This window comes from Equus caballus, chromosome 1 (genome assembly GCF_041296265.1).
Source record: "Equus caballus isolate H_3958 breed thoroughbred chromosome 1, TB-T2T, whole genome shotgun sequence".
Lineage (NCBI taxonomy): Eukaryota > Metazoa > Chordata > Mammalia > Perissodactyla > Equidae > Equus > Equus caballus.
In genome coordinates, this window is record NC_091684.1 from 53226394 (window position 1) to 53240538 (window position 14145).

Genomic DNA, 14145 nt, shown 5'->3' on the forward strand with positions numbered 1-14145 from the left:
CCTACTGTGGCCAAGGGACCTGGTCATTCAAATTTCTCTTCAGGTGCATGTTCTACCGCTGTTCCCTTAGCTCCTGTGCTTCTCAAGGAGAAGTTGGAGACCACCTGGTGAAAGTTCATCTTTACAGTCAATTGTAAAAAACAATGTCCATTTTCTATGGTATCCCTTTTCATTTATGGGGAGTTGTGATTAGTTTCGTTGTTTTAAAAGATAGAGGTGAATACTAGTGTGAGGCAATGTACCAGAGGGTGTTTATAACCTATTTGAAAAGTCAAGACGAACTGTAAGAATGGCTGCTGTTTATCCAGTCACTCTGGACTAGTAGGCTATATATGTGAAGATCAAAAGTGATCTCTATCATATTTTGTCATAATCCCAGTGTACCCTAATTGGAGACTCTGTGGGAGCAAGTGGCCTGGCTGTTGAAAAAAGGAGTGCCTTCAGATTTGTCTGTTGTCCCAGTTAGAATGGGTCCTTTTAAAAAGAGTCACTGCTGACCAACAGTGCCATCTAGTGGGCAGTGAGAACGTTTTTCGGTTCTTCTTGGGACGAAGTGGGTGTGGTGGGCCACAGAGTTAACAAAAAGTCCTTAGCTGGTCACTAGTAAGTACCTCATATTTAAATACTTTCTAGTATTTACTCTAGTAAATATTCTCATATTCAAGAGTTATTTATAGACGTGTATTAGGCAAAACCAAAAAAGCTATTTAAATCAGTGTAATCTGAATACAGGCATCAGATGTTTAATGAATACCATCTTTCCTTCTGCTACAAGACTATAAAGTAGCTAGTGTAGCTTTCCTGGGAGAAGTAACAGGGATCAGAGGATGGGGAGATGGCTTTCTAGCTAGAGAACAGCATGAACAAAGGCATGGAGTCAGAAACGGGGAGGAGGATCAGATCATGGCAAGACACGAGGGAATTTGGGGGAGGCTCGTGTGGATTGTCTTTCCAGTTCCTACAAGTGAAGGGACCAGGGTCAGGTCCTGGTCGTGAGGAATGGAAAAATTTGGAATATGCTCTCAAGGTTAGGACTGCTCAGTACCCAAAAGGGTCCTGGTGAAGCTGGGGACAGTTTCTGGGGTGCTGTGCTTCTCTATTGTAGACGTTACACTGAAAAAAGAGGGTAGGGCACTCAGTATGACAGAAAAATAAAAAGTGAAGGAATCAAGGATACAAATGAGACTATCTATCTTAAAGGTTACCAAACAGTCCAGGAGGTACAGGAAGACAAAGGAGGATACAAGTCAGGTTAGTTAGGCAGCAGGGTAGGCTTGAGGGACTAAAGCTTCCTAAAGGATTCCCAAAGGTCAAGGCTAGTTTCTAGAAAGGTAGGAAAGGGAGGTTGTGGTCTGAGAAAGGAGTTCTTGAACCTTTAGGCTTATGCTCCCTTGAAGTCAATCCCCAAAGAAAAGGCCTGCTACTGAGACTCTGTTGGCACCAGTAGATCTTTTCTTGGCTTTAGATCAGCTGTTTCCCTGTTCTTATGAGGAACCGGCTGTTCAGGGAGGGGCCCGGCTATTTGAAAGAGATGTTAACCACTGCCACAAAAATCCTTCAGTTTCAGGGTTAAAACTAAATAAAGTTCTATGGAAGCAGCAAAGAGTTAAGTGGGGCAACTTAGTCATAGACTAGTTTTCATCCCTAGGTAGTTTTCATTTCTTTACATACCCCAAATTTTGGGAATTGTGGTGAATTCCAGAACCTTTTTTTTTGTCTTTAAAGTTCTTTGAATATAGTCCTTGAGGTGTTGAATTTTTGAAATGTGAGTTCATTTACTGAAGACTGGCAACAGAATGAATAGGCTCACAGTTCAAGACGGAGGGATTTGGACTTTGGCTCAATTTTTCAGCTCAGTTGAAAAGCGGCATTACCTTTGCACGGTTATGCGGTGGTAAATCTATTTGTGGGATTATAAAGCTCTTAGAAACATTTAGTTTAAATGTTTGTTAGGATGACAATGTTAGTCATTAGTTAGTTAGAAAAGCCCCCAAAAGAGCACAACAGTACTTGTATAATACATGATCTCTGCTCTGTAAAGTGGAAAAAATACATAGAAAAGATTTGTGGGAAGTAAACCAGTAACAGTGGTCACTTCTGGGTGGAGAAACTACAGGCACCTCCTTTTACACCCAATTTTTTATACTTGTTGGTACTCACGTATCTTGATAAATCAGGAAAAAATAAATTTTTTAAACTGAGGTTTTTAAGAATCAGAAACAGTTTGTTTGACTCAAGTAGTGGTCATCTCTGTCTACCTTTTAAATAAACAGTTCTCAAAGTTCAGTTGACAATCGTGGCTCCTAGCTCACTGAGCACCTCAAACAACGTGTTAAACACCGGGAATAACACTAGATGACCCTATGAGGAGTAAACATCTGACCTGAAAAATTTAACAAACTGCTAATAGATGGAAACATGTGAATGGAATACTTAGAACAAAATGTGGACTCCTAACTCAGGCAGCATGCGTGAACGCAGACTATGGCGGACCAGTATGTCCTACGTGCTCCTAAAAAATCCCACTCCTCAGGGATAAACAGCAGTTTCCCATGACTATACAATCTCCAGAGCTTGCACATCTCTTTTAGAGCACATTAATCACTTGTCACTGGACTCAATCTAAACCGGCTTAATTGCTACTTTCATTTCTCCTCTGGGAGGGAATGTGAGATGGATCAGGTCACAATAACCAATTCAACAGATGTGCCAAATGTGTAATGTCCTAGAATTTGTTTCTGAAATCCTATGTCTTCACTGGCTTTAGAAACTTTTGATTCGAAGAATCGTTTGTTGTAGTCACTTCAGCTGTAACAGGTGTTTTGAAATGCAGGTTTGTCCCAACATGATTAACATATAGGGAACAATTTGAGCGTAAGGTGAATTTTGTGTTTGCTTAAAGGGCAATTTCGTCTGCAAGAAAAACCTAAATGAATGCACAAAACTGCACCACCTGAACCTTCACAGTGCTGTTTGAGCCACACCCACCCACATCTGGTGTTCCACCTTTCCCTCCAATTTCAGATAACCCTCCTCCACCACTTCACAATCCCTCAGGCACAAGTGGCGACCCTTCTGATGCCCACTTCCAACGCAAACTTACGTTCTTTCTTCTAAGAGGTACAGTGCCACATTTATTTGTACTGTTAATCTATTTGTTAAACATTTAACATATGTAAAGCCATTACTGTTCTATCTTCCTTAACGTGTCACTGATGCAGTTTTTGCATGTTATGTCCAATCACGCTTTTTTTCTCTTTACGTCCTATGCTTTTTATTGGACTCTGGGTAGTGCAGTGATCTTTTGGAAGTGACTGTAATGGGATTCAATCTCCTTTCCCAAAAGGTTATATAGACTAGCCTTTTCCCTTTATATCGGAAAAAGTTTCCTACCAAAATACTAAGTTTCTTGTTCAACATAATTTGTTAAAATCATCTGACTATTTGGGGGACGAGTTCTGATATATGCCACACATGTTCACCCATTTCTAAAGAACTAGAGAACAAAATAAATATATTAGGTTTGCTAAAATTTCAGTTGACTAAGAAAAGCACCTCAAGCTATCAGTGTCTCTAGGTGTTTGAAGTGAAAATAATTTTTACTCCAACTATAGAATATGGGGGAGCAGAGACTACACGGCCCCGCCTAGGACATATCCTGGAAGTTATCCACTGAACTATATCCTTGATAGGAATTTGTCTACTTGACATTCACCTCTTATAATAGCAGTTCCAGAAGCAGCTCCTTCCTTTCTCCTCCTCTAGAACAAGAGTTAAAGAGTGAAGGATTTTGTAAGTCACTTTTGAAAATGCGTTGGAAGTTTCAAAGAGCTAACGTGTCTATGGAAAAGGGCTGGAAGGCAATTTAATGTCCACAACGTTTTCTCTGTCCCCTTTTTTTCTGTCCCCTGAAGGGTTGTGCAAATATTGCCTCCTCACTGAAGACTTCCCTAACCCCAGGCAACAGGTACTACGCCTTTTCTATGTACTTTGTATATATTTGTTACATAGTATTTAGCATTGATGGTACAATCGTGAGGTTCCTGCTGGAGTATTTTACCATCATACTACAAGGGCCAAACATAACAGACGTTGAATAAACTGTAAAAGGTAGTTCCATCCTACAATGATATCCCCATATTGTAACCTCATGCTTTGCAAGGCACACATGGCAGGGGTGGTGATCCCTGCGTGCATTGTATCACAAACTCCATCCACTGTATGACCTACCTTGCTCCTGTGCTTTTCCCCCCGTGTTGTCCAATAGCTTGATAGGACCTGTGAGTTAGTTGCCATCCTCACTATGCTGGCAGAGGACTATACTGGCTTGCCTTTGGTCCCTATTTTGCACTTCTTCATTTCTATTTGTTCACTGACCCAGCTATGCAAATCTTTCATCATCTGTCAAATCTGAGGTCAAAGACTAGGGTGCAGGAAAGCAGTGTTGGACTCATCTGTCCTCAGAATGTATTTCCTCTCAAAATAAAGTCCAGTTCTAACCTGCCCTTACACACATATCCCTGGTATACCCTCTATTAACCCCAGGGCTGAGGTGTTTTTCAGACAAGACACGGAAACGACAGGCAATCCTCCAGACTTAGCTGCAGCTGGTTGGCTCATTTACAGAGAACTGAGTGAACAGCTGAAGTCAGCTATGAACATCTCCCCAGCCAGGCAAGAGAACTTACTTTGTATGCAGCCAGTGACCTGGAGCTTGCCAACATTTCATTTTTGTTTGAAAGTCACTTTGCTTTCATTAAGAGAGCCATATTGATTACTGTGAGAGCCAAAGTACTTTATATACCACTCAGTTCCTGTACCTTCCATATCAAGGCATAACTATCAAGGTCAGTTATTGTGTAACCAGGAATGTCATGTCATAACTTCTGTAGTTACGGAATGTGTGTTTGAATCTTGGTGGCAGGCCTGGTGGCATACAGCATTGTATCTTGGCCACTTGCTACACCCTAGTTCATAGTGCAGAGTGTACTGAACAGCTGTAGAATGGTAATTAAATCATTTTCTTTTTCCTCTTCCATGGCTGACAACCCTGATCTAGTCTGAGGGAACATCTTTGACAGACTGGCATCTAGAAATAGAACATGCTGAACCTATTTATCTATGGTATGTGTACACACAAACAGTGAGCAAAGTAAAGGTATGAGAGCACACTCTTCTGAAGCTCACTAATCTTACCCAGATATCATTAAACGCATACCCCCTCTACCAAAGGGATCTAACAGGAAACTAGACAATGATTTGTATGGGTGCTAGGATCCCAAAATGCATGGCAGAAGAGAAATGGATTTGGCCACATATAATCTATTAATCAGGAAAAGGAATTCATAGTCAGGTCTACTTGACATTAAGACTAAAATGGGGGGACCTAAATATTCATCACAAGTTTCCCTTTATAACATCTCCTTGAAGTTTTTCAAATTATTCTACACATTTAATACTTACTGTATCACTGTCTGGAGGAAATGAATATATTCAGATGTTTTCATACATGAGGCACACCTGAGCCAACCAAACTGATGGAGGGAACAAGCTAAATGGTCAGAGGAATTGCTCCATCACGGATCTGATCAGTAGCACAACTCCTCAACCTTCTAAAACGTAAACAAATGTCTTCAATGATCTAAGTATTCTAGTTCTCTCTCTCCACCCATGCCTTACCAAGAATTAGGTCACTAGCATAGAATAAAGACCATGGATAGAATACTCTCATCAGGTGAATTTACTCTGAAAGAAGCCACAATGCCAGGCTCGCTCTGCCCTGGCTTCAGGTATTTTGTAGGGGTTCTAGTATAGTAAAAAGGGGCTCAAGCAACAGCAAGAGAAGAAAAAACCTTTTGAAAGGAAATCAACAAGGACTTTGGGCTCCTGGCAAATTTTAGGGGACCAGCAAGAGGTACTCTACTCCAGAATTAGTATCTTGGGCATGAAATTAATTTCACACCAAAATTAAATCAGATGGTACATTTGAAAGCGTTAAAAAGATACCATTTAATGAGTTGAGATACATTTTGAAAAATAGTATTAAAAAGTCAAAAACTTACAAAAGAAGATTTGCATAATCATTTGAACTATTCCTAGCCCATTTTTTTTCCCTAGCCAAGTAGTCATCATCAATCCCATTAAGCTTTGTGCCCGGTGGGGCATTAATGTGAAATGTAACTGCTCACATTTCTGGTTGAACCTTATCTGGAGTGGAAGGTGGCATAATAGCCTACACGGAGCTAAAAGATGGCAGACATTAGCAACAGGATAAAAACTAAGCAATTTACAGAGTCACAACTTGGGCTACTACTTTTTTAAGTTATGTGCTTTCAGATGAGAAGAAAAGGCTGTCCCCTCAATATCCTGCAGGTGTCAGTGCAGGGCTATGTATTTCCAGTAAAATTCAAATAGTTAGGACTATGTGAGCCTCAAGCAACCAACTGATAATAGTAGTCAGCTATTAAAACCAAGACTCCAAATTAAAGCAACTTACCAACGTCATACAGTAAGTAGGACTTGTATACAACCCAAGCTGACTGACTTCAGGCTCTTGCCTGCCATCTGCTTCCCCATTCTTTCCCCCCAACACTATATTAGCAGCTATCTTCTGCTGTGAAAAACTTACTTGAAATTGGTTGAATACATACTCTCATAATTATGGCTTTTAAAATTCATGTATACTTTCCTCTTTCAATTTAAATGTGTTCATAAGTAACAAATGTTGGAGTTACCTGTATTCCTTTCTTTAATTGCACCATAAGATAAGTAAGGGGAGGCACTTATTTGTGATGGCCCGTAAAGTCTGAAGAAAGCTGAAAAAAGCTTACAAGAAGACAAGACAAGGGGTAAAAGTTCCAGGAGAGAACATTATATCACAAGAAAATGCTAATAGTCACCTTGATGATGAAGAAGCCTCCAGTAGTATGTTTGTCAAAAAAGGTAAAACTCTGGAAACAAACCAATTTTTGATAAAGTCCTTTTAATGGAAAATGTAAAACCCCTTTCAACTTTAATGTACAAAGCCATATGTAACACTTGCACTTTAACAAATAAAAGCAAGCCAATGTTTTAAAAAAATACATCATTAAATGTATATATGTATATATTTACATAGCATATTAAGTTTAATATTTAGCTTTAAAAGTTCACATAAATTTTACCAAAATGAGACAATTTTAAATAAATTACACCTTTTGAAAATGTTTAATTGTACAGTCAATAGCTTCAACAAAATATTGAAGTGTCTGTATTTAGTATCTACTTTATATACTTTACATTTTACAAATTTTACAATTATTTGGCAGTAATTTTCTGATTATGACATGAATGCTGTGCGATTCAGCAATTTCCCAAATGCAGGCAATAGCTGGTGTTTGTGTCCTATTCTCACAGTAACTGTCTCAATGTAGTGAAAAATATCAGTTATTTTAGTAAACTGTACAAGGTCACATTTACACTTGATCAACAATATAGCATAGAATTTTGTATCTTTTCTTCCAAAAATAAATACATCATTTTAAATCTGGCATTTTCACAAATATCATATACACTATAATACAAAAACAGCTATGAAGCGCTGCTTTTTAAATTTAGCTTGTTTTAATAACTAACATTGAATCACAGGAAGTGTGACTTATGCTATACTGCTGCGGTGTCAGTAACAAGTAATTACTACAAAGAGAATTTCTTGGCACTGATGGTTTTATGAAGCTTAAGTCAGTGTGCATATATATCACTGTTCAAGAGTAAGTAATCTCAGTTCAATGGCCTAAAAACATCAAACTGGACCACACCTAATTTTCTTCCATATCCTCTAATTCATCTTCATGTATCTTCAAAGATCTCACCATTTCCTTGACTGCATGATACAAGATATTTTTAACCTGAAAGAAATGAAAACTGCTAGATTAAAAAAATTTTTTTAATGGAACAATGCCAAATTCAAGAAATATAAATGTCAAAGTTAAAGAATGCTGTTAAACCAAGTTAAAATAAGGGCCACTAAAAGTCATACAATTAAATGCATACTGGTGTTAACCTTTGGTTGTTATCCTAATGTGACAAACTAGACAATGAATGCCTAAGCTGTTATACATGTATCTTATTTCTGACTATCAAAAGCCTGCAGAACAGGAGCTAGTTAGAAAACTCATCTCCTACCTGTAGTTTATCATCATAATTGATTTCTTCCTTCAAAAGTCTCAGTTCCTGTGTTAAATGAAATGACTGTACAAGATGTTCTGGAGACACAAAGTCTTCGGTTACCTGAATACAGCTGTGAAAATTCTGTACCTATCCACAAAACAAAAACAGTAAAATATAAATTTTAGGAGATGGGAATAAGGAAAAGCAAAGCTGTCTATAAACAGTAAACAGAAGGAACAATTCACCAGAGGACTTATTTTCTCCAAAACATCAAATGCATTTCAAAGCAGACCACCACACTTTATGAGAAAGTAATATAACTGAAAAACTTCATGTAAAGAGACTTTGTAAACAGAATATTTTTAAATGATGACAAGAACATTTCCAGGAATCCTTCAGAGAGGCTGATAATCAAATCCTAAATTATCACTTTTGTCAAGGTGGATTTTTTGGTGCTCCTTAAAAAAAAAAAAGCTAACTGGAAAGTATCTGTTTTACCAATCAGTGCAATCTCAATGTTTGTTGTTGCTCCTCTGGCTTTCTGCATCTGGGTCATTTCACTAGCAACTTTTATGCCAGAGAGTACACTAAAGAAAAGGAAATGAAACTTAGTTTGATTATTTGAGGAACTGGGATGAAAACTGCAGGTCCAGACAGATCTACTAATCACGATAGTTTTAGAATTACCCCAGGATTTTGTTTATTTGTGCCTTTCTTTCAGATTAACCAGTTAAACATATCCTTCACTCCCCTGTGGCAACAGTTGTCTCTCTCCTGACTAAATGGTGCCAATCAATAGTCTTATCTATTATTTGTTCAGCATGTACAAAATGACTCCACACTTCACTATTTCTTAGAACTGCTTTCTATTAATGCTGAGTATAATGACAGAGAAAGGATCACACTGATCCACTCTGGATTTTGTGATGTTTCTAGGTTGTCTTCTAGTCATATTAAAAGACATCATAAAATTCCTGGGAAAGGAAAAATAAATGAAAACTAAACATTTAAATTTATTCTAATTTTTAAAGTATGAAAATAAATTTGGGAGGAGTGAGGTGAAGAAGATAAGTGGGGAATAGAGACTATGGAAAAAGTCTAATTGGCAGTAGAGTGATGGAATTTTAAAAAGGCTAGAATTCCTCCTGTTGACATAATGACCACCTGAACAGCTGCTGAAGTCTACAGAGTTCTTTAACTCAAGTATTGCGCCTACATTGATAACTTGGTAGCGTACATATAGTAAACATTCTCTTCCTTTAATCATTAGGTCGTTGGTTCCTCTGGAGGATGAACATAGTGGATACCTCACATTTTCAGCACTGCTGTACAATGTCACTGGTTCTTCATTATGTATCTGTGAACAGATGCTCTATTTCACACAGCAGGAAACTATGGATAAGAGGTTCAGTGCCTGTTCCGAGATAAATCAGCCAATAAATGGTAAGTCAACAGGAACCCAGCTCCTGTGTTACCTTGTCTAACAGATGCTTTATAGATCCATGTTAACTTAGTCACACCAGCATACAGTCTCCAAATGCCCTAGCTCCTCGTGTCTTTCATTTATCTGAACATGCTGTGGAGACTGTCCTTCAAAAGTTCTAACATGTGACTTTTAGCATGTTTAGTTCTATTGTTCTTATAATTTCTCTCTTCATTAATATATTTTTAATTATTTTTGTTTTTATTATTTTATTAATATTGTGTATACATCATTTTCCTGGCTTTTTTTAGTTCTTTGTCCATGGTTTAGCTCTTTGAGCATATTTAAGGCAGTTGACTTGAGTCTGTGTCTAGTAAGTCTGATGTCTGGACTTCTTTAGGGACAGTTTCTGTTGATTTATTTTTCTTCCTCTATGAATGGGCCATACTTGCCTGTTTCTGTGTATATGACTTATAACTTTCTGTTGAAAACTGGGCATCTTAACATTATAATGTGGTAACTGGAAATCAGATTCTCCCTCTACCTCAAGGTTTGCTGCTGTTGATTATTGAGGGTTTCAGTCATCCATTTGTTTTGTGACTTTTCCAAACTATTTTTGCTAAGACTGTATTCCTTGTCGAGTGTGATCACTGAAGTCTGTTCCGTTATCTCACTGGTCAGCCAGTGACCTGCTAGAGATTTCCTTAAATGCCAAAATATCAGCTGCCCTTTTCTTCATTAAGCAGTCCCCTCGTTGATGTAAGTTTTGGATTAGATTCCAGAGTTCTGAAAGAGTTGGATTCTATCAGTCTTTGCCAGTTTATGGTTGTTTTAAAATCACTTTAGAACAGTGATTTTTACTCGTGCTTATGAGATGCTATTATGTTTCCTAATGACTTCAACCTGATATATTTTGCTTAAAGGCTTAAGGGTTAGTATGAACAGGCAAGGTTCAGTTTTAAAGTGGAACACATTTGAATATCCCATTCCACTTATCCCTTTTTTGGGCCATCTTTGAGTCGGTTACATTTCACTTCCTTGACAATACGCTTTTATTTATTCTTGCCTTGCATGGATAAGAGTCTTATTCAGTTGTAATCATAAACAGGTAATGTTAAGAAAATGTAACTCTTTTGTGTTCATAGTAGGAAGGTTAAAATCTTGACACTGTGTTACCATATACACAGCAACTTGTAAGAACTAAGAGTGGAAAGATTTTGCCAAAGTCCTTTTAGTCATATGAACACAAAGAATTTACAACTTAGCAATATAAACTCACTATGAATGACCAAACACAATTAAGCTAAGTAGTTAAGGGCAAATTTATCACTCAAGATTTTGTGTTAATTTTCTAAAAAGTTGTTACTGGGGGCCGGCCCTGTGGCTGAGTGGTTCATGCACTCTGCTTCAGCAGCCCAGGGTTTTGCCAGTTCGGATCCTGGGCACAGACATGGCACTGCTCATTAGGCCATGCTGAGGTGGCATCCCACATGCCACAAGTGGAAGGACCCACAAGTAAAACATACACAACTATGTACTGGGGGGCTTTGGGAAGAAAAAGGAAAAAATAAATCTTAAAAAGAAAAAAAAGAAAGTTGTTGCTGTTTAAAACAAAGGCCATCAGAATACTAGAGCTGAGACAAAGTAAATCCTGGAGGTCAGAGTCTACCTGCTCTGTCTAGGGATATACAGGGGTTTCACAGACTCAGTCATGTCTGCCAACAGAAGATTTTTAAGTCTGCAATTCTATAGCAGTTCTAAGAATATACAGACATCTGTGGCTACAATACTTCCCCTCAGCTTCCTATGATATACATCTGAACACTTCTGCACAGAGCCCTTGTTCCCTCAGCTTGGCTCCTCAAAGTGCTCACTGCTGACAAACCAGAGAAAAGAATGTTGCTCCTTCCCTAGCACTGTGGCCCCTGTCATACAGTATCATTTGATTGAAACAGTTTGGTTGATAAGTGCCTTAGGTTTGCAAGGGCGTCCTATTTGCATGGTTTTCAAAGTGTAGTCCCCAGAGAGTAACATCAGCATCATCTGGGAACTTTTCAGAAATGTTAACATTTCAGGTCCCTCCTCAAACACACTGAATCAGAAACTTTGTGGGTGGGGTCCAGCAATCTGTTTTATCAAGCCCTCCAGGAAATTGTGATGTATACTCAAGTGTGAGAAGCACTGACTTAGAGTTTGGGATTATTTTAAGGGTTAACTGTAGTCTATTGGAAGGGTTGAAGCCATCAATTTACTCTAAGGACTAAACAAATTGTAAATAATAATAATGTAACTCAAATCCAAGTTAACACTATGAACAGAGTTCTTAATTCCTTTTAATTTTCTCTCAAAACCACATTACCACCACTTGTGAGTCATGGACAACACCCTTTCAACAGAGTACAAATAACTGTGCTATCATTAGCACACCACACAAAGGAAGGGAGGCAGAAATTCTTGTTCTTATAGCTGGCAATTCTGCGCCAAAATATGCAGCAGAGGAGTTTTTGTCTTGGAACACTCAGCAATTTACTGGCAGAGCTCAGGATAGAATTTTCCAATCTAGGTCCTATGTGCTGCCTCAGTCTATTTAAGTATAACATCTTTTTATCATAGATGAAATTTGCTCTCTGTAATCTAAGTGAAATTTCTACATATCTCAAAATAAAATGTTTTCCTATGTACTTAGGTGTACAGTCATAAGAGGAAGTTAGATTCCAACTGAAGTAAACTTTCTGAAGTAGCCAGAGAAGACACATATAGTAAGAGGTCAAAATTTACATGTTTATATAAAGAGCACAATATATATAAATTTTGGAAATCACAATTTTGTTTTCATCCACACTTGTGCAAAAGTATGCTGTATATGAGAACACATTTTCAGGCCTTTGGGCCTTACAAACATTTAAGTGCATTATTCCAGGCATGGGAGACAGCAATGAAAAACAGAAATCTCTGTCGTCATGAAGCTTACATTCCAGTCAGGGTTCAAAGACAATAAACAATAAATTATGAAGCATGTTAGAAGGTGAAGATTGAAATGGAGGAAAATAAAGCAAGGAAGAAAACAGGGAGTTGGGAGAGACCTCACTGAAGTGACATTTGAGCAAAGCCTTAAAGAATGTGAAGAAGCAAGTCTTACAGATATCTGGGAAGAAAAAGAATGCAGGCAAAAGGATTAGCAAGTACAATGCCCTGGGGTAGGAACTTGTTTGGTGTATGTGAAAACCACAAAGAGGGCAGGGTGCCTAGAGAGAAGTAAGGAGGAGAGCAGTGCGAGAAGAAGGCAGTGAGGGGTAGGGATGTGTGTGTGTTGAGGGGAGTGTGGGCACAGACAGGATACAAGTTCAGATTTTTTAGGGCCTTGTGAGGCCTTGAGCAGAATGATATGTGAACTAAACTTTTTAACAGGATGACTTTTGCCTACCATTTTGAAAAAACATGGCTCTTCTCCTCCCTCTCCCCCACCTCCCAAGAATGTAGAAGCAGTAGAGAGAGAGAGATAGTACATCCACAGTATTTCTCTGTGGTTGCCTCTGGAAGAGAGGAACTGGGGGCAAAGGGGAAAAAAATATTGAAATTTTCACCGTGAACCTTTTGTACTGTTTGAATTTTCAAAAATCATATGAATATATTACATTTTCAAAAGAAAAGATATTTAAAAATAGTCTTTTCAACAAATAGTACTGGAACAACCGAATGTCCATATGCAAAAAACTGAACCTCAATCCATATTTTGTACTATATACAAAAATTAACGAAAAAGGGATCATGTGAAGACCTAAATGTAAGACTAAAAACTATAAAGCTTCTAGAAGAAAATGTAAGAGAAAATCTTTGTGATCTTGGGCTAGGCAAAAATTTTGTAGATACAATAAAAGTATGATACATAAAAGAAAAAATGATCAACTAAAGATGAAAAAACTTCTGCTCTTTTTAAGACACCAGTAAGAAAATGGAAGGACAAGCCACAGATTGGAAGAATGTATTTGCAAAGCACACAGCAGATAAAGGGCTTATAAGTAGAGTAGATAAAGAAAACTCAAAACTCAGCAAGAAAAAAAGAAAACCCAATTACAAAAATGGACAAAATATTTGAATACACATTTACCAAAATGATATACAGATGGCAAATAAGCACATGAATAGGTGTTCAACACATTCAGTTATTAAGAAAATGTAAATTAAAACCACAATGAGATACCAATGCATACTCAAATGCTTAAAAACAAAACTGACAATAAGTAGAGGCAATAGAACTCAACATACACTGCTTTGGGGAATGAAAATGGTACAAGCATTTTGGAGAACAGCCTGGCAGGTTCTTATAAAGTTAATCATACATTTATCATATGACCAGGCAATCTCACTACTCGAGATTTATCCAACTAAAATGAAAACCTATGTTCATATAAAAACCTGTATGTGCATGTTTATAGTGGCTTTATTTATTAATGCCCCAAATGTTCTTCAATTGGTGAATGAATTTAAAAACTGTGGTATATTTATACAATGAACAACTACCCAGCAATAAAAAGCAACCAAGTACTGAAAAATACAACAACATGGATGAAACT

General features: G+C 37.8%; 1 protein-coding gene across 14 annotated transcripts in view; it reads right to left on the bottom strand.

The window, feature by feature from the left end:
• Positions 1-6965: 6965 nt before the first annotated feature.
• Positions 6966-14145, bottom strand: part of JMJD1C (jumonji domain containing 1C) — a 346762-nt gene continuing 339582 nt past the window's right edge. For all 14 annotated transcript variants that reach the window (XR_011422710.1, XM_023643798.2, XM_070225674.1 and 11 more), the window contains 2 exons: positions 8164-8295; positions 6966-7886 (listed from right to left, as the gene is read on the bottom strand). Coding sequence is in view for 13 of the 14 variants with exons in the window: in XM_023643798.2 (XP_023499566.2) it covers positions 7797-7886; positions 8164-8295 (222 nt within the window). In the remaining variant the exon portion in view is untranslated. The remainder of the gene's footprint in view (positions 7887-8163; positions 8296-14145) is intronic.